Below are 19,236 nucleotides of genomic sequence, written 5' to 3'. Positions count from 1 at the left end.
GATGCCTCTTCCAGTTCTAATTGTCTATGATCACGTTGTAGAGCGGCCTGAAAAGGTGCAACTCTGACCCCTAGTGGTCTGTAGCTCTTACTTCAAGATACTATGACCCCTCAGACTAGTATCAAGACTTCACTACCATTTTCTTGGCTTCACACCTTACCAGGGACCCCGGTCACTGGATTGCAGACAGCAGCTCCTCTAAATTCTTTATGTCTTAGGATATGATGCTCGGTACACAGTTTTCCCTTAGTGCTCCTTTTAATGATTTTATTAGTATGGTCACAAGTTTGATGTCTACAGTACATTGATAACATAGCCGAATACAAATATTTAAATAAGTAAATTACGTAAGTGTGTCAAGTTTTAAAATGTCAACTCGGAGTGATCATGCATTTCCCATGCATTTGCATCTGCACCCCCAAAACTGCACAACTCAATCTGTGCTTATCCTCGCTGGGTCTCAGTGTGTGCCTCAGCCAGGTTGGGACGGGAGCTGTTGTACCTTTTTGCAGACCCAGACTTTCAAGAGCATCAGTGTTGAACTCAAGCATTCCATGGAGCACGGTGGCAACACTGGGCTTTGCTTTGATTCAGGTAAAAACCCAGTTACCGACTATTGCTTGTGTGAGCCACCTGGTCCCCCCAAGGGCTTGGGCTGGCACAAAGAGTATTTTGATATTCCTGTGTGAGGTCAGCAGGCAGTTTCCATAGCCATGTTTCCTCCCTGGGGGAAAAGTCTAGAACTGAGATGCGCAGTCTTCCAACATGCTGTCGGTGATATAACCAGAACGAAGATGAGATTCGTAGTAACTTTTTTCATCAAAAGTATTAACTGTCCAAGCAATAACGTGAATGCCTTTAGCTGACCACTTCTTCAAGTAGTCCCTGGAGAAAGAGGGAAAACCAACCCTGTTAGGATAATGCCAATTGCCCCAGGAATCTATGATGGTCACTAAATATGGTATTCAGTGACGACTAATAGTGCCCAGAAAGAGCCTCTTAACTGGCCGCTCTACTGCAACCAGAGGAGTGTTCGAAAACCCAGCATGAGAGCCTCCTCCGAGTCATTACAGCTTAAAACACTTCTGCGCCTCACCCAAGACTGCCCCCCAACCCCGGCCAAAACACAAGAAGCCCTGTTGAAGGCCGTACCTGGCCTAGTTCCTGTCTCTTTGGCCTCATCTTATGCCACACTTCCCCCTTCTTTTCTGTGCTGAATTCTTTTGTGTGCGTGTACTGATTTGCTTGCAATTCCTTGAAAGAACCAGGATCCTTCCTGCCACAACACTTTCGTGTGTGTTTTCCCCTCTGATTTGGATCATCACCCCTGCCCCCCTCAATTCCTACTCTCCCCTCGGATCTTGGCTTAGTTGTTACTTCCTTGGGGATGTTTTCCCTGACTCCTCTGACTGGGACAGATTATACAGTGCATGTGCATCGTTCTCTCTTAGACAGCATTTATCTTAGCTGTAATTTTACATTTGTTGGACTTTGATTAGCATCTGTCTCTCCCACTTGACTATAAACTCCATGAAGGCAGACCATGGCTTTGTTTCTTTGCCACAGCACTTTCAGCTTCTTGATACAGTACCTTGCAATGCTGCAGGAATACGCCAAACATTTATTGAACTGAATGCATGCTTGCCTGAAATAGTATGAAACTTACTATAATTGGCTGAAATACGCAGCTATAAAGCTGAAAAATTAAAGACTCAGAGACCGCCAGCAGGTTAGGGAATGGAAAGCTGCGAGAGATGAGGCAGGTACCCATGAGATGTCTTCCCTGTGGCTCTGCCCTGGGCCTGATGTCGGCTTTCAAAAGGGGACAATCACAAGGAAATACAATCTTTCTCATCATAATCTGGCATGTTTATTTTTTCTTTAACATGCACTAAAAACCAAGGATATTTGATCAACTTGTTTTGGAAACGGTGAAATATGCCTGAACTCTTCCCACATAAGAAACTAGTGGCATTCCAACTTAATAAAGGTACCGGGGGGCTTTGTGGGTGGGAACCAATCCAGGTTGTCCACTGTTAATCCTTCCTTTCCAAGAAGAACATTCAGGAAATATGTTAGGAGAAGATAAAAAAAATCTTCCAACTTACGGGGATACAAAATCCTTCTGTATGAGGAAAGCCGAAACTCCACACAGGTACCACAAGATATTATGCATGCTCCAATCAAGCAGAATGTCCATTACCACAAACACGGACTGTTTCCAGGAAGTGTCAAAGCGTGGTTTCCCATCTCCTGTATGGCTAAGGCTCCAAGGTCTGTGAATTAAAGCTGTTACTACATCCTGATCTATTTGCCTCATCTGAAAAGGAATTTTGGAAAATAAAGCAATTATCGTATCTTAAGTTTGAATACCTCTCATTTATTCTTTAGCCAGTGTGCTCATTTTGACGAAGTGGTCATAGACGGTACCTTGCCCCCCATGTCTACTAAGGACTCCAGCACAGATCCTTTGCGACTTCCCTCACAATTCTAAAAGAACTGCAACCCTATCTTTAAGATGAAAACATTTCAGGGTCAAATTTTAATACTGTCACAAGGGTAACTTTCAGTTGGAAATTGATTTAAATTACGGCCAGAGATAAATATTAAGAATGCAATGAGGATGGAACCATGATCATTTCAAGATGGGCTGGTTAGCTTTTGATCCTTTCTTGAGAAAATGGCTGAAAAATGAGTTGTGGAAGTGGGGTGAGAAGAGAGAGGTAAGAAGTAGGGGCAGGGGATGAGGACAGAGCAACAGAGAGTGGGGGGGTGTGGATGGAATTCTTTGTGCTCTTTGCTCCTCTGCAGAATGTATCACACACTTTAAGGGCCTCTGGTCAGGTTAAGTTTGGGAAACTCTGATCCAAATGTCTGAAAGCCCCATGACACTATTCACCTCAATGACAGTTTATATCCCACTAGGCTCCACCCTTACTGTAAAATTTTAAATGTATGCTCTGTTGGTCACTGTTGAAGGACCAACTCATTATTTTGGAACCTGTAAATAAAGGGCAAGATGAAGTGTTTTATTTGCCTAGTGGGTAACTAAATAGTAGATGAGAGTTCCTTTTTATAGACGTATTCTAGCTAATACGTGAAGAAGAAATGATAGAATTAAAATATTGACATTGTGCAACCGCTGGTAAGTTGCCAGAGCTGGCATCAGTAACAGCTGCTGACGACAATGACGAGTCAGCGTTCTGTGCCTCCTGATGGGAAACAGCTCTCGCCTATGAAATTATCTGGCCAAGAATAATTGAACCTAAGCTGATCAAACCTTTAGTCCTCACTACCAATTTACAGGAAATATACAGAAGGGAAGAATGTGTAAAACTGTATCACGGCATCATTAGCGAAATCCAGACTTGGGTATAGAAACCCTACAAAACAACCTGGTTTCTTCAGTAAGTGCACCATAAGGGAGGAAAAAAAACTTGCAGGTTTTAAGATTTAAAATGACAACATGAAACCCTTATTCGGTCCTGATTCAAACGAATAATTTGTAAAAAAACAAACAAAAAATGTATTTCTGAGATAAATGATAATTTATACATTGGATGTATAATCATCTTAAGGACTTCTTGTTAATGGTGTTAGACGGGATAATTAAATTGTGGTTATGTTTACAAAAAAGGAATCACTTTTTAAAGATACTTAATGTAATTTTTACAGATAAAATGATATGATGTCTGGAGTTTGCTTCAAAATAACCCTGGGGAGAAAAACTGGGAGTATGGGTGAAACCAGCTGGATTATGGCTCAAGGAGGGCTCACTGTCCTACTATCTACGTTTATGCATATTTTAAATTCTCCACATTAACAGTCATTTTTTTAAAAAAGGTATATTCTGCTGTCACTTAGTGAGACAGAGCTATATAATTCTTTCTGAGAACATTTATCAAAGGAACTTGAATGAGCCTATAAACACGATGAAAGGAGCTAAAAAGGAATCATGGTATTTTTAAAATGGGGTGCAAGTACCTTACCCTTCCTGAATTTTTGTTAATTTAGAAGAGGAGTCTCTTAATTGATTCAGTTCAGTTTAACAAGCACCTACCCTTATGCTTACTTAGCCCATTGCTGTTATCACCACCAACTAACATAATATTATACAGAGCAAAAATTCTGAATTTTACCTTATAGATAACTTCTGGCAAGAAAGAGCAGACCATACTATTATTGTATAGTTGAGGAAACTCCATATATATTTTCTTTAGAGCATCAGTAGCCTGTAAAACAGAAATATTCATATATTTAAAATCTATTAAAATGTAGCCCCAGCCAATAACTATTATATATTAAGTACAACTCTGTTAAATAAATCAGAAGTTTCCTAATGCATAGGGGTGTTGAAAGGAGTACTGGCAGGTTCCACTATCCATTAGGATGCATTTTAATCTCACATCGCAGATAAGGAAGATGCTGGGGGAAGAAGCTGGGGTACTGCTGCTTTACTATTTTGTTGACAGGTTCACCTCCTTTGTCATACTTTGGAAAATGACTACAGGCCAGTGGAGGCTGGGAGTAAAATTTAAAAATCTTTCCCTTACACCCTAGTTTAGGCCCTAGGAAAAGTCCTTTTATACCCACAACTCTGTCACCCTCTGCCTTTCCTAGCTGGAGCAGGAGCCAACCAGTTGGGAACTAGAATGGGTAGATTTTCTCAGTCCGGGCGACTCAGAGGAAACGTTATCCATCACCAATATGGAGCAGAAGCAATGGGACAAGGGGGGATCTGGGAAGAGCCAGAAGTCTCCCTACTCTTCCCAAGATGAGTGGAAGTTTCTTTTTGTAGTAGTTTAGCTACTAAATGCAGAAGAAATGATAGAATTAAAACACTGACATTCTGTAACCTCTAGTGAATTAACAGATTTGGCCACAGAGCAACAGTAGCATCAAACAACAGAGGTGACTAGATCCTGGGTGGAATGTAACGTCGCTACATCCTAATTCTTGAAATACCACTAATTTTTGGAAAGTCACACATTACCTATAATCAAATAAAAGCAACAAAATGCATTCCAAAAAGAGAAAAAAGAACACAGAAAGCATTCATGTCATGCTTCCCTTCACTAACGGGACGGAGCGTGAGCTGCAGAGCTGGTCCTTTTCTTGCTGTGAACTAACACACGTGCCGTGTGCGATGCTTCATCTGCACTCTTGATCTAATTCTCACAACAGCCCTAGCTGGTTGCTTCTTTCATTGCTCCCACGTTGCCCACAAGGAAACTGAAGCCTATCAAGGTTAAGGTTACGCTGTAGTAAGTGATAGAGATTAATCACAGTCCGCTGGACTCCAAAGCCTGTGATCTTGGCTCCTGGGCTCTACTGTCTCCAACTTCCTGCCAACACCTGTTCCTTTACACTCCCATTTTGGTGAATTAGATCACTATGTTCTGCACAGTGTTACCCACACAATCTGTAAGCACCCAACCAGAACACTCAAATAGCTAGATTACCAAAAAAAATTCTTCTCCCCTCCTCACTTCACCCTATTCTAAGAAAATAAGCATGAATTCAGGTCAGCACACCAGGGGTGAAATGCAGGACCTAGCAGGGTTCCCAAACATGGGCTGTATCATCAACAAAACCTAAAGTGCTCCTTAAAAATGCATGTCCCTTGACCCCACAACCCTAGACATTTTTAGGATTTAATCTCTGGACAGCATGGTCCAGAAATCCCAATTTTTAAACTGTATTCCTGGTAATTCTGATGCAGACCAGCTGAAAATCCTAGACATATAAAACTACCATTTAACTAGAATATTAAATTAGCCAGAGCACCACTCTCCTCTTTCTTCAAATATGGGACTTTTTGTACTTCAGTTAGAGGATCATATTTCAGGTTTTAACAAATGGTCTCAATAATATCCTGGGATTAATTTTAAAAAATTGACGTCAGAATTCTCAATCAGTAGATGGTCATTACTGATTATAGTTATTGCTGGGGAAAATACCCAAGTTGTTCAAATGCAGAAAAACGTATTTGTACTTGAAAAGCTGGTTATAAAAGAACAAATATAACCTGAACCATATTTTCCCATTGATTTCTAGTGCAGTAATACGTTTTATGAGTAAAAGTGTATGTTCCAAAATTTCAGCAAGATTTTCATTAGGAATGTCATACAGTTTACTATAATTTCTTTGGGTATGTAACTACTCGATTCATAGAATAAGAAAAGTATGCATAAGGGATAGAAACCATACAGAAAGGATAAATCTACGTAAAAGATAAATATCCTATTAGCTATCAGAAGCTTAAATATAGGAGTTCTCTTTAAATTCAGTCCACAGTTGTCTGTTTAGACTCTTATCAGCCAGATGCAGCTGATCTTGTGTCCAACTCCTGAAGTCTCTTTCATGAGGTTACTTGAGTGTTCTGTTCAAGATGTGCTTCTTCTTTACTCTTTATTTAGTGTCTTTTGTAAATGCTTTATGCAAATAAGAGAAAGCTGATTCTTCTATTTTGTGCTAGTTATAGAATACTGGGAGTTGCTAAAAGCTTCCACTGAAGGTTAAAATGTTCCATAATTTACTGTTTACCTGAGGATGTGGACTTTTGCATTGTAAAGTTCCATTAAACAAATATAATTTGTAAAAATAGATAATAAAATATACAGTTAATTTCAGAACTGACTAGTCATTAAGTAAGATGTCTTTTAACAAGTGCAGTCTATCGTATAAACTGTACCATATTTGCATGGCCCTTGACATCAAAGAACACTGTGAGGTTATGGTTTAGGCTCTCTGCAACGGCTTCTCTCAGGGTAGGGATTTTTTCATCAGGGAAATCATTCCTACAAGAGACAGAAAAGGAACAGGACATTGTAGGAAAAAGGGAAAGATAAAAGTTTAGTAAAACAGACGTTTGACAAATGTCTCCCAACCAAAGGAAGAGTGTTTTCCCCAACTTTCTTCAACCATACCAAAGTCCAGGGGTAATTTACCATGTGTACTTGAACCAAATTACAGGTATTCTTGGCCAAAGAATAGCAACAACAAAAATCATTTAATTTTTAGGCAATCACTAGATTTATAATATAATTAGTAACTCTACTCACTAAAGGGCAGAGTATAATATGGCATCTTTGGAGAACTCAGAGACTTAATTTTTTTAAGATTGTAATTGCCCTAACAGAACCTTATGCAGTTGAAATTTCTAGGAATACATACATATGTTAACTGCATTGTTGTGACTGCTATGCATTTATTTAAGTGCAACTGTTTAAAATAAATAATGTTTTAATACATAAGTTTCTTAAAAAAAAAAAAAAGGAAAGTTAAGTGCCTGATACATAAGAAATCAGCTTTTCTCACAGAATGAAATTTCACTCTACATGATTTAACTTATGCTAATTCAACTACGTTATTTCAACCGTAAGATCTTGGTTTGAAAAAAGATAAAATTCAAACAGTACAGGGAATCCTGCCAGTCATTCTATTCAAAGCTTGTTCCCTGGGAGTAAGAGATCAGAAACATGAACTTGCTGTTCCTTTGGCCAGTTTAGTTTCCATACTCCTCTCTCAGAATAAGCATTAACCACATTGAGGGTAATTGTAGAGAAAATATCTATTTTTTCCTGCAACATGGTCACTAAACATCAGCCAATTATTTGGTATTCAAGCAAAGAAAATCCAATTTGTTTCAGTTATAGAACAAAGACTGGTGGGATTAAGGGCATTAAGATGGTATATTGACTCCAATATCATGCCTTCTTAAAGGATTCTAAGGGTGATGCAGACCCTAAGCATTTTTTGCTTTAAGTGCTGAAACTTTGAACTAGACATCTTATTAGCTGCAATGTCACTGTAATATTAAAAGCAGCCTTTCCCTTGCTTACAGCAGAGCAATGAAATATCTGTAACAGTAGAGAGAAATTCTAGCAGCCTGAACTCAGAACTTTCAAGTGTTATCAATATTCTTTCTAAAGTACAATTTCCTTTGGCTGATTTTTAATTTCTTTCAGTTCCTGGCAAAATAAAGTCTGAATTATCTTACAGGGAGGACTATAACTAAATCATGGGGTCAAATATTCAATACTCAAGGAGTACTAACCACTGTCCAGAGAACTGATATGACATGAATAACATATTTTTCAGTATTACAAAGAAGACAAGAGGAAAGGGACTTAAATAACCACATTCAAAGTATATCACCCACTATACCAATTCCAAGGTGTCTATAGCTGTTAATGGTGGGAAGGGTGTGGGTTCTGTGGTCATATACCTTTGAGAAATCTTAACGTAAGAACTGATTGATATGAACTGTTTATTCCCAAAGGGTTCATCTAGAGTGCAGGGTTTGATCTTATTTCATTATAGAACCTTTTTTTTGTTATACATCTTATAGGACTAGCTCTGATATACATATATACACATATATACATATAAGTTACTATGTCAGTACAATAATTGTCATGTTAGAGTATTGTCTTGAGAATAATTCTGAGGCCAAATCTGGCTTCAGTGGGAAAAGATGAAAAACATCCATGCCTATTTCTGTTGTCCCTCACACCTGCTCATTCCTTGGCAAACCTGTATACAGTTTAAAACAAAGCCCAACAAAACAACTTTCCTGGAGCAGAAGATGTAATTAGGAGGTGCCAGCGTCCTTCTGTGATCTCCAACACAAGCTGAAAGACATGTTTGGGTAACAGTATACCACTCACCTTAATCTGTGATTTGCTGCAGGATTAAGCTTCCTAATTTGTTCAAATGTCAAATCACACAATCGGCCAGTGCCATCAGTCGTCCTATCTACTGTGTTGTCGTGCATTAAGACAGGAACCCCGTCAGAAGTAAACTCAATGTCCAGCTCCACACCTGTTGCTCCATTCTTAGCTGCCTTAACAAAAACACCAACAATATTAATGTCAAGTGGCCACAGAATGTCATTTTGCAATCTAAACACTTAAGATGACCAACAGACAGTTTCTCTTACTGATTACATTCGCTTCCTGTACCAAATTGCAAGCCAACCTGTTTCTCTTTTTCATAGATATTTTTGCCCATTTTCTAAACTGAACTATAGTCAGTTTACAATGTTGTGTTAATTTCTGGTGTACGGCATAATGTCTCAGTCATACATATACATACATATATTCCTTTTCATATTCTTTTTCATTATAGGTTACTACAAGATATTGAATACAGTAGAAACTTGTTTATCTTTCTCATAGATGTTAACCTTACTTCAAAGTCAACACTCACAGATGCCTCAAACTTTAATTTCCTCACTCTTCCCACAGTTACAGTGGCAGATGGGGAGACTTCTGGAATTTGAGTTTTCTTTGGTTGTTTTAACCAAAGAAAATGGGCCATTAATGGTTTACAATTACAAATATTTCGACAAGTTCCACTGTTTACCCACACTGTGTTTGGTACAGTATGTCTGATGACTCCCCTGCAGTCGCTGATTAGGTGAATACTGCACGACTTTGGCATAAGTGTGATGAGTTAGGTTTTTGCTGGTTTGACTCCATCCTCTAGAGCGGAAACACCACGCCTGCTTCTAGGAGACAGACACTACATTTTGTTTATGCGAGCAGCACTGGCTGTTGGCCAACAAGTTGGCAAGCTCAGTAAGGCGCACTAGAATTTATCTAAAAGAGAACATGATTGTAAAGTTTTGTGGGCCATGCTCCCCCTAGACACACTATCCAGGGTTTGCTTCCTTGGCTTCTTTGTCACAGCGAAGACATGAAATGGTCATTATGATCAAGACTTTAAAGTTGAACAATTTTTTAAAATTATGCAAACAGAGATAGCAGTATACAGCAAAAAAAGATTTAACAAGAGTTAACATTTTGCCATATTTGCTTCAATCTCTTGCTGCCCTCCAACATAATAATAGCTATTATTTGCTGAGCCTTTTCTATTTGTCAGGCACGATTCTAGGTGCTTTAAATGTATTAACTGATTTGATCCTCACAACCCTTTGGAAGGTACTATTAATAGTCTCATTTTCAGATGAGGAAACAGAGATTAAGAAACTTGCTCTGGGTTACACAGATGTGGGTGTGGCAGAGGCTGCACCCTTAACCATATGACTTTGCTGTCACACTATAGTTATAGCTAAAATTCTCCCCCCTTTCTTTCCAGAGGCAACTGCCAAGTTGATGTGTATTATTTTCATATCATTCCCTTATAGGTGTTTATATATTTACTACACACTTAATTATCCAAAAACAACATATAGCGCTGTACTGGTGCACAGTAAGCATTCAATAAATATTAGCCATTGTTATTTTGTTCTTTTTAACATGTTTTTAATTGTAATATAGTCAAATTTATTAATCATGTCCTTTATATGTGAAGATTGGTACATCTTATTTAAATCCTTTCCTCCCCTCATTTATAAAGTTAAGCAACTATATTTTCTTCTAGGCTTTAAAGTTTGATTTTTTACATATATGACCAAGATTTCCCCCTCTAAAAATTCCAATTCCATCACTAACTGGCTGTATTATCTAGTTACATACCTTACTCTAGCCTCAGTTTCATCATTTTTAAGATACTTCTCTAATGATCTTAAGAGTTGTGAAGATTTAGAAATAATGCATGAAATCTTGGTGCCTGGCTCAGTGCTGGCACTAAGTATAAGCTATTATGAGTAGAAAAACATTTACACCTCAGCGAAAAAGTCATCATGATAATGCTTACATTTATACTGGTTAAAAGGTCCATCTTTTTATAAGATTAAAAGGTTCATCTGTTCTAAGTTAAAGATAATAATCCACTGGCAAATCCACATGGGTTAAATCTTTTATAACATAAAACAAGGTCACATTTCCAGTAATCACAGTGCATTTCTCTCACTGTAACACAAATGTAAACCTTATTCTTTGATGCTAGTAATTAGGTTCAATTACACTTTCATTCATTAGGGCCACTTTTATTTGGCTACAACACAAAAAATAACAATGGTGAGACGCTGTATTTTAGCAAGAATTCTAGAATTAACGAGTTCATTTATTTGTCTTTTCTGTGGAGTTTATTAAGGCCCAAAAGTTCTATAAAACAATCATCATATTAGAATTTCTTGGACTGGATCTTCTAATGACTGCATTCAACTTTCTTTATCAATACTTTTGTTATCCCACTTAAGCAGGCAAAAAGCTAAACCCTCCCAATTCTAATTCACATGTTAGTATATACTTCATCATATTCATTTTTCATTTATTTCAAGAAATTTCTTATTATAGTATTTTTTCTTCTAAACATACAAATTTCACATAAACTAGTGTACAGACTGTAATTTTATTAAAATTTTACTTACTAAAGATGCTTGCTTGAGACTACACTAGCAGTTTAGTAATAGAACAGTACAGTGTATTACGGTAATAGAAATCAGATCAATGACTGCCTTGGGGCAGAGGCAGAAGTAGGGGTTCACTCCAAAAAAACACAACTTTCTTGGGTGATGGAAATGGATTGAGGCGGTGGTTACTCAGGTGTATATATTTATCAAAACTCATCATATTGTATACTGAAAATACATATTTTATTGTATGTAAATTTTACTTTGATAACATTGTCTGCTTTAATAAATTCATTATGTTTTTTGAGGTATTATTCATATATTATAAAATTCATCCTTTTAAAGTATCCAATTCAATGTTTCTTTTGTATATTTGCAGTTGTGCAACCGTCACCACAATCAGGTTTTGAACACCTTCATCACCCCAAAAAGCAGCCCCATATCCATTAGGAGCCAGTCCCCATCTCTTTCTTCAACTCTCCCAGTCCCTGGCAACTACTAACCTACTTCTTTCTCTATGGATTTGCCTATTCTAGACATTTTATTTAGTAGAACTATACAATACACAGTCTTCTGTGGCTACCTTCTTTCACTCAGCGTAATGTTTGCAAGGTTCACTCATGTTATAACATGTATGGGGACTTCATCCCTTTTTCTTGCTGAATAATATTTCATGGTGTGGATGCATCTTATTTGATTTCTCCTTTCATCACTGGCGGTCATTTCTGTTGTTTCCACTTTTTGGCTATTATGGAAAATGTTATGGGCATTCCTATGCAAGTTTTTGCATGAAGCCTGTTTTCAATTTTTTTGGAATATACACCTAGGAGTGGAATTGCTGGACCAGACGATAATTCCATGTTTAACCTTTGGACGAATCACAAGGCTAGTTTCTCACCAGCAGTGTATGAAGGTTCCAATTTCTCCACATCCTGGCCAATTCTTGTTTTTGTCTGTCTTTTGACTACAGCTATCCTGGGGGTATGAAGTCGTATGTCACTGTGGTTTTGATTTGCATTTCTCAGATGGCTGATCATGTTGAGGGTCTTTTCTAATGGGCTTATTGGCTATTTGTACTTCACAACTTTTCCAACAAATATTTATCGAGTGCTTACTATGTATCAGGCACTGTTCTAAGCAGTGAGGAGAGAGTGGTGAGCAAAGGAGAAAAGGAACATGGATCTTACATTTTAGTGGGGAGAAATAGATTATAAACATGTTACATGTATATGATAGTGATAAATATTGGAAAAAGAAAATAGAGGGTACTGTGAAGGTGAAGGCAGGTGGGAGTCACTAGACACGATGACCAGGGAAGGCCTCTTTAAGAATATGACATGTGAGCTGAGACTTCAGTGATAAAAGGGGGTCAACCGTACAAAGACCCCGGGGAAGAGTTTTCCAAGCAGAAGAAATGGCAAATATAACACAAAGGCTACAAGATAGGAAGGAGCCACAATGTATTGACTGCCTACCCAGATCTATTCCCTTTCTTCTTCTCTGCTGGTAGAGACCGTTCTTGCCCCAGTGCTCAGCTTTCTCTGAATTATTCCCAGTCCCCTCCATGTGTGTATGTGCACGCGCGCGCGTGCGCGTGCGTGTGTGTGCGTATGAGAGAGGGAGAGGGAGAGGGAGAGGGAGAGAAAGCGCGTCCAAGAGAGACTTAATGACTTTTGGGAAAGACTTATGGAAGAGGGAGTGGAGTCTTTTCTGGAGTTCGGATGCTGATGTGTAAGAAGGTGATGCCTGGGGCTGCAGTGGCCACCTGGCCACTACAAAGAGGGCAAGTAAATACGCTGCAGGCGGCAGAGTGGATGGATCAGCAGAATCCGAGTCTTCTACAATCACAAACTGAACAGCTGAATAAACCATCCTGGAAGTCACCTCCCACACACACCTCTTGTTACATGATTATAGTCCCTCTGTTGTCTGAAATATTTGAAGTTAGATCCTCTATTACATGAAGCCAAAAGCATAATAACAAACACAAGATGGTTTAAAAAGAGAGTGGGGACTTTGAGAAAGGCACAAAATAGAAAGGTGTTTTGACTTTACCCAACTACAACAGAAAAACCACTGGCGGGTTTTAAGTATGGACAGGATATAATCTGAATTATACTGTTAAAGCTGCACTCTGGCCCCCTCTGTGGAAACTAGACTGTGGGTTTAATTTCATGCTTCTGTCACTGTTTATAACCGTGTATCTGTTTTTGGAATACATTCATTTCATCTCTCTTAAGTTTTCCCTTCTCTATTTTATAATCTACCAGAAATCCTACCACTATCAGAATGTTTTCTCTGGTCTTTTAACATAGTAAAATGTTTAAGAATATAAATTATGAACTTCAAACAAGCAAAGGGAGGAAGAACAGGACAAAAAGTAAACTTTGAAGGAAATCAAGTACATCTTTCTTTTGAAGTCAAGAGGGAGGATGTGACCTTGTCTTCTGCAGTCTGTACTAGCTGTCTTCAGTACCTAAATTCTGTTGTGGCTAAAAAGCCCATTGATAATGACCTGATATTGGAACAAGCTAAATTACATCTCTTGAAAACAGGAATCAGCTTGGCACAATGTTATTTATCATAATTATGCATATTTAAGACATACTCAACCTAAACACACATGACAGGAATGGAGTTTAGCAACACTTACCTTTCAACACAACAGGATATGACACACTATACATGTATGTGTATTTCACATACATAGTTCCTCATTTAATATGATTTATATTCAGACATGTTCCTGGCAAACCACAACATCCATTGGTAAATACTTATGAATATCTTCTGTGCTCAGTTAACACTGAATTATCCTTTAAGGCAACTTACATAAAGGTAAACTGAAATGGAAGCCAGTAACAATTATGTGCTTTTTCCCTAAAGTAATTATCATTTCTTTTCATGACAATTCTATCCCGTGTAGCTATGTTACTTCATCCGATCTGAGTTTAAGTTTAGAATGTAAAGTACATTCTTTAGTACCTTTAGACTTATTTTTAAGCAGAACACAAGAAGAGCTGCTCTGTCTCCCTTCTGTCAAAAAGAACTAAGGGGGAAGAAGCATAAAAGATACAACTTGGTTTTATAAACACAGAGTCAGGTGCCCTTCACCAAATTAAAGGCTGCCTTTCTGACCCTGTTCCTTCTTAAGACTTAAATTTTTTACTTTACACTGAGATAATTTTAAAGAACCAAGGCATCCTTAGATTCTTGGCCTAAAGAGCTTACTCTGTGGAGGTCTTACTATGGGCCAAATACTTTATGTGGACAACTTCATGGAATCACAACTGATTAGGTGGACACCAATATTATTCCCATTTTACAGATGAGGAAATTACGGTCAGAGCGGGGACTAGAGTGAGGAGAGGTACCCTAGGGTGTCTCACTTGCTACACCCTACTCATGACTCTGACTGGGATACTGAGTGCTTAAGTAACTTGCTCATTACACAATACTGTCTGTCCCCGGCTGGACAAAGAAAGGACAGTCAGTCCAAGTTTTATATCCCGGAACATATTCTAATATACGATAAAGAGCACTGGGGCTTGAAATTAGAAGGCTGAATTTTAGAAGGAGCTGTGTGTGTTTAAGCCAGTTTTCCTACCCACTCAATGTTAAAATGCCCGAGAGAAATGAGGGGGTCAGATATACTTCCACAGAAGTGCACAGACAACTGATAAGCTCTCTTACTATGCAAGCTGTCAATATTATGAAGTCAGGAGACTGCCAAGAAAGCCCTGTGAAAAGGAGTGGCAGAAATTATCAGGAGTCCCACTGCCAGCGTGTCTGATCATGGGTAAAGGTGATAAGGAGATGACTCCGATAATTTGGAGAAGCAAAAACAGCTCCTGTGAAGGTGATCCATTTAGAATATGTAAGCTAACCACTGACCAGGGCTCTATTTAACCTGGTCACATTTCCTACTTCATTCACACACCAGCCTTTGTTCTGTTCCTTGAAGTGAGGCCACACGCTGCTTATTCTGTTACGGGAAGATTCTAACACCATTCCCACCTCAGGACCTTTGCACCTGCTGTTCTCTTTTCCCAGAGCACTCTGCCCCCAGATCCTGGCTGGTTCCGCATAATCCCCATTGCAGTTCAAAGGTCACTTCTTCCGAGAGGATTTCTGTCTAAAATAGCATAACTCCTCCCTCCAGTCATTCCTTATTCCATTACCCTATTTCTTCATCGCACTTACTGCTCTCTTACAATAACTCATTTATGTGTTTGTTTCAGGCCTGTGTCCCCTACTCCAATGCAAGCTCTATGAAAGCAGGAGCCCTTTCTGTCTTGTTCATGACTGCCCTCAGTGCCGGGTACACAGCAAATACGTAGGTATCTGCAGTGTTCTATAAATACTTGAAGTCGGGAGATTTTCCACAATGCTGAGGGTCTGCGGGCCCCTTGAATGTATTCCATTTGGACAAATGCAGAACTAGGAAGGCTATCATGAGAGCGATGGGGAGCCTTCGGAAGGACAGGCAGAAGTCCAAGCTCCCAGGAGGGGCGGAGGGGCGCGAGGCGTGCGGGACTCACCTGCCGAATGGCCGCCAGTGTGTTCTCGGGCGCGTCGTGGCAGCCGCCGCGGTGGGCGATGGCGGAAACGCGGCCCCGGGGCTTGAGCACCTGCAGGGCCCTGCGGGAGGCCACGGGCTCAAAGCTGAAGAGGCGCAGCAGGACGTAGAGGCTGCCGGTGAAGAGGCAGGCATTGAAGGGGCTGCGCGTCACCAGCAGCAGCAGCAGTAGCAGGAAGGAGAAAGGGCCCAGGAGGCCCCCCTGTTCCTCCCAAAGCCACATGCCGGCGCCCGCACCGGCACGGACGGGAGTCCCGGACCCGCCGGGCTCCCCGGATAGGAGATCGAGAAGCTAGGACGAGACCCCAAAGCGCTGGCCGAAGCTGGCACCCTTTGAGTGGACCAGCGCCGCACAATGGCGGCGGCGGCCACTTCCGGAGAAGGAGACGGAGGTCCAGCCAATCAGCGCGGGGGATCGCTGAGCTCCTGGCTGCCTTGGAAACGGAGGCTGGCTCAGGCTCCAGGCTGGTTCAGGCTCCCCGCGGCGTTCCAAAGAGACTTTGGGTTATTGAGGGTTTGCACTTCTACCAGGGCTTTCGGACTATACAAGGGGAAGGATATGAGAGCAGTCCCATGGTCATAGGACTGGAAAGGACTCCATTTGCCCTCGAGGAAACTGCCCAGGGAACCTTAAAGGAGCAGGAAGCTTATTCAGTTGAAGATGTGCAAACATCAGTCCAGATAATCAGGACAACAGCAAGTGAACCTGACTGACTGGGTACCTGCTCTCATGGGGCTTACGCTCTCTTGGGGGAAAATAATAGTTAGGGGGTGCAGTTAACATTTATAGAGCACAGGGAGGAGGGTAGAGCTCAGTGGTAGAGCGAGCGCCTAGGATGCACAGGGTCCTGGGTTCAATCCCCAGTACTGCAGTTTAAATAAATAAACTTGATTACCTCTCCCCCCCCCCAAAACCATATTCCAGGCTCCGTGCATATGTTATCTCGTTTTTTCTCACAACAACCTCAGTGGATAGATATTATCTCAGGACATTAAATTCAGTCGACTTAAAAGGATTTTTCAAATTCTGAGGGGAATGAAAGAGCATAGCAAAGGAGGCACTGTCCACAGAAATAAAATCACATAACGTGAGAGTTGTGGGTTAAGTTTTATTTAGGGCAAAATGAGGACAAAAGCCTAGGAGGCAGCATCTCAGATAGCTCTGAGAAACTGCTCGGAAGAGCTAGAGGGGAAGGTCAGTATTATATATGATGTTAGTGAAGGGGCACACGTGCAGTCAAGCACAAATTTAGGCAGAGACTTGTTGCCACTCAAAAGGGAGCAGATGTCACCGTTAATGACTTTAGTGCTTTTCTAGATATGAAGACACTCAAGAATTTGGGCTCATAAAATCTTCTGAAAATATCTATCTGGAGGCCTTTTCTGCCAGTTTTCCCATAGCACAGAATGCCTCATTCCTGATTTCCACCCTGAACACCTTGCAGGGAGTGTTGGAGGTCAGCGGCTGCAGTGGCTTGTGATTTAATCCAAGCAGAGGTAGATAGCAAGTGTCAATATGATTCAATCCTTGTAGAGGCAGGTGGCAAGTGTCAATTTTTAGCTGGCAGCACAATTAGATCATAAAGCTAGATGGGATTTTAATAATTTCCTTATTTTATAGATGAGGAAACTGAGGCCAGGAGAAGTGAAGTGAGCCGACAATGGCAGAGTCAGGACTGGTATCGTGCCACCTCAGTTTTAAGCCATGAATTTTCCACTTCTCCTCCCACTAAGGGCTAATAGTGGTGTTAGCAGAGAGAGGGACCCCTAAATTAGGAAGCCCACCAAAGTGTGGGTCCTTGCCGCTGGCTGTGAAAGAATTCATGCAGAGGGACGAAGTGAACAGCCACTTTATTGCTCAGAAGGGGAAATGGTAGGAAAGGGCTTGAGCAGAGAGAAGGAAAGAAAGGCTCTTGAGCCGGGAAAGGAAGTGCTCCAGTGGGGAACTATCAGCCAAGATGGCCAGTGGAGACATCTCCAGCTCCTGAGCAGGCAGCAGGGTCTTTTATTATAAGGCTCTAACATTGTTGTCTTCATTCCGGTAGTGGTGTTAATTACTTTCTGCTACAGGCTCCTTCCTCCCTCAGAGCTCAGCCCTGACACAAAAAGCAATTAGCAGAAACTAGGAGGGAACAAAGGAGAAGAACTGGGGTATGTCCTTGGATTTTAAGGAGCCATCTGTGGGATAAAAGAAATGTCCTGCCTTTTCATCACCTGGGTACTTCCTTTCCCTTGTTGTTAATTAGGCAGGGTCAGTAAGTCTGACTAACCACCTTTCTCAACTGCCCCCTGAGAGACTTCATATCCAAGAATCTTTTTGGGAAAATGAACAGTCGTCTCTATCTTCTGTAGCCTCTTCCTGCTGTACAGGGGCATAGAGAGAGAGGCGAAGTCTCTTTCTATTTTTTCTAAATCTAGGTAATCTGACCCTGGGATAGGTTTCCATCCGTGGAGCAGCAGAGTCTTATTTTGATACTGCTGGAGATGATTTGAAATGAAGCAGGAAAGTACTTGAACTAAAAATGGCCCAATAAATAAGCAGGGCTAACAGGGTAATTAAGACACTGGGCATTTGCCAGCCGAGTTCTTCATCCTGTTTTCTGATGCTTTCTGCCTGCTCTAGTAGATTTCTGGAGGCCTGAGAGACTTCAGCTTTTGTATAAAGGAGAGGCAGGGGTTGTGGGGCTGAGTTGGGAGGGTGCTACAGGGTCCTGCTCCCTTTTAGTGGGGCTTCTGTACAAGAACTGCAAGAATTATCTGAGTTGTTCCTTACAACGACCCTTGTGATAGGCACTTTTAAAACTCCTATTTTACATATGCGAAAATCGGCACGGGAAAGAGGGTCAGTAAGAGACAGAGAGTAAGGCCAATCTAGGAAATGGAAAGGGGCTAGCTACTAAATCATATTTTGGAAAGCTGGTAACATGTTTCAATACAGAACCTTGGCAAAACATTCTGCGCTTTTCCTGCCAACTTGAACCTGGTATCGTCCTTTTTCCAATGTATATTCCCATTAATTTGCAAAAGGGTAGGGATATATTAAGTTTGAAGTTGGCATCTAGGATTCAGTAATTTTTTATTTACAAAGAAAAAAGTTTTGGTGACTGTTGTATGTATTCCAACGACTATACAGAAAGAAGCTTTCTCTATACAGATAAGTGAAAAACAGCAACTTCAAGGATCACTTCACGGACCTTCAGACTTGAGAAGCTTTCCTAATGCAATAAACAACCATTTGAGAGGTTGAAGTAAAGACTACGCCTCCCAGCGTGCATCGCGTCGTCGGTAAGCACTACGCTCTCCATCGCTGGGCGGGGAGGCCTACCCAGGAGCGCAAAGCACCTCGGGGATTGTAGTTTTCTGGAGTCCCAACCGCTCTAACGGCCCGGGAAGC

At 40.6% G+C, this 19,236-nt stretch overlaps 1 protein-coding gene across 2 annotated transcripts; it reads right to left on the bottom strand.

The window, feature by feature from the left end:
- Positions 1 to 253: 253 nt before the first annotated feature.
- On the bottom strand, positions 254 to 16,227 carry GDE1 (glycerophosphodiester phosphodiesterase 1). 2 transcript variants are annotated; one of them, XM_010961076.3, is made up of 6 exons: positions 15,805 to 16,227; positions 8,673 to 8,848; positions 6,695 to 6,800; positions 4,140 to 4,232; positions 2,109 to 2,320; positions 254 to 885 (listed from the first exon to the last, which is right to left on the bottom strand). In XM_010961076.3, exons 1-6 carry the CDS (start codon positions 16,063 to 16,065, stop codon positions 738 to 740), a joined length of 996 nt encoding a protein of 331 aa, XP_010959378.1. In that variant the 5' UTR covers positions 16,066 to 16,227; the 3' UTR covers positions 254 to 737. The 2 variants fall into 2 exon arrangements, with proteins under 2 accessions (XP_010959378.1, XP_045377171.1); XM_045521215.2 differs by having other exon boundaries at positions 8,673 to 8,844; positions 15,805 to 15,944.
- Positions 16,228 to 19,236: the final 3,009 nt, after the last annotated feature.

This window comes from Camelus bactrianus, chromosome 18 (genome assembly GCF_048773025.1).
Source record: "Camelus bactrianus isolate YW-2024 breed Bactrian camel chromosome 18, ASM4877302v1, whole genome shotgun sequence".
In the NCBI taxonomy this organism is placed as follows: Eukaryota; Metazoa; Chordata; class Mammalia; order Artiodactyla; family Camelidae; genus Camelus; species Camelus bactrianus.
This window is presented reverse-complemented; position numbering and strand designations above follow the sequence as displayed.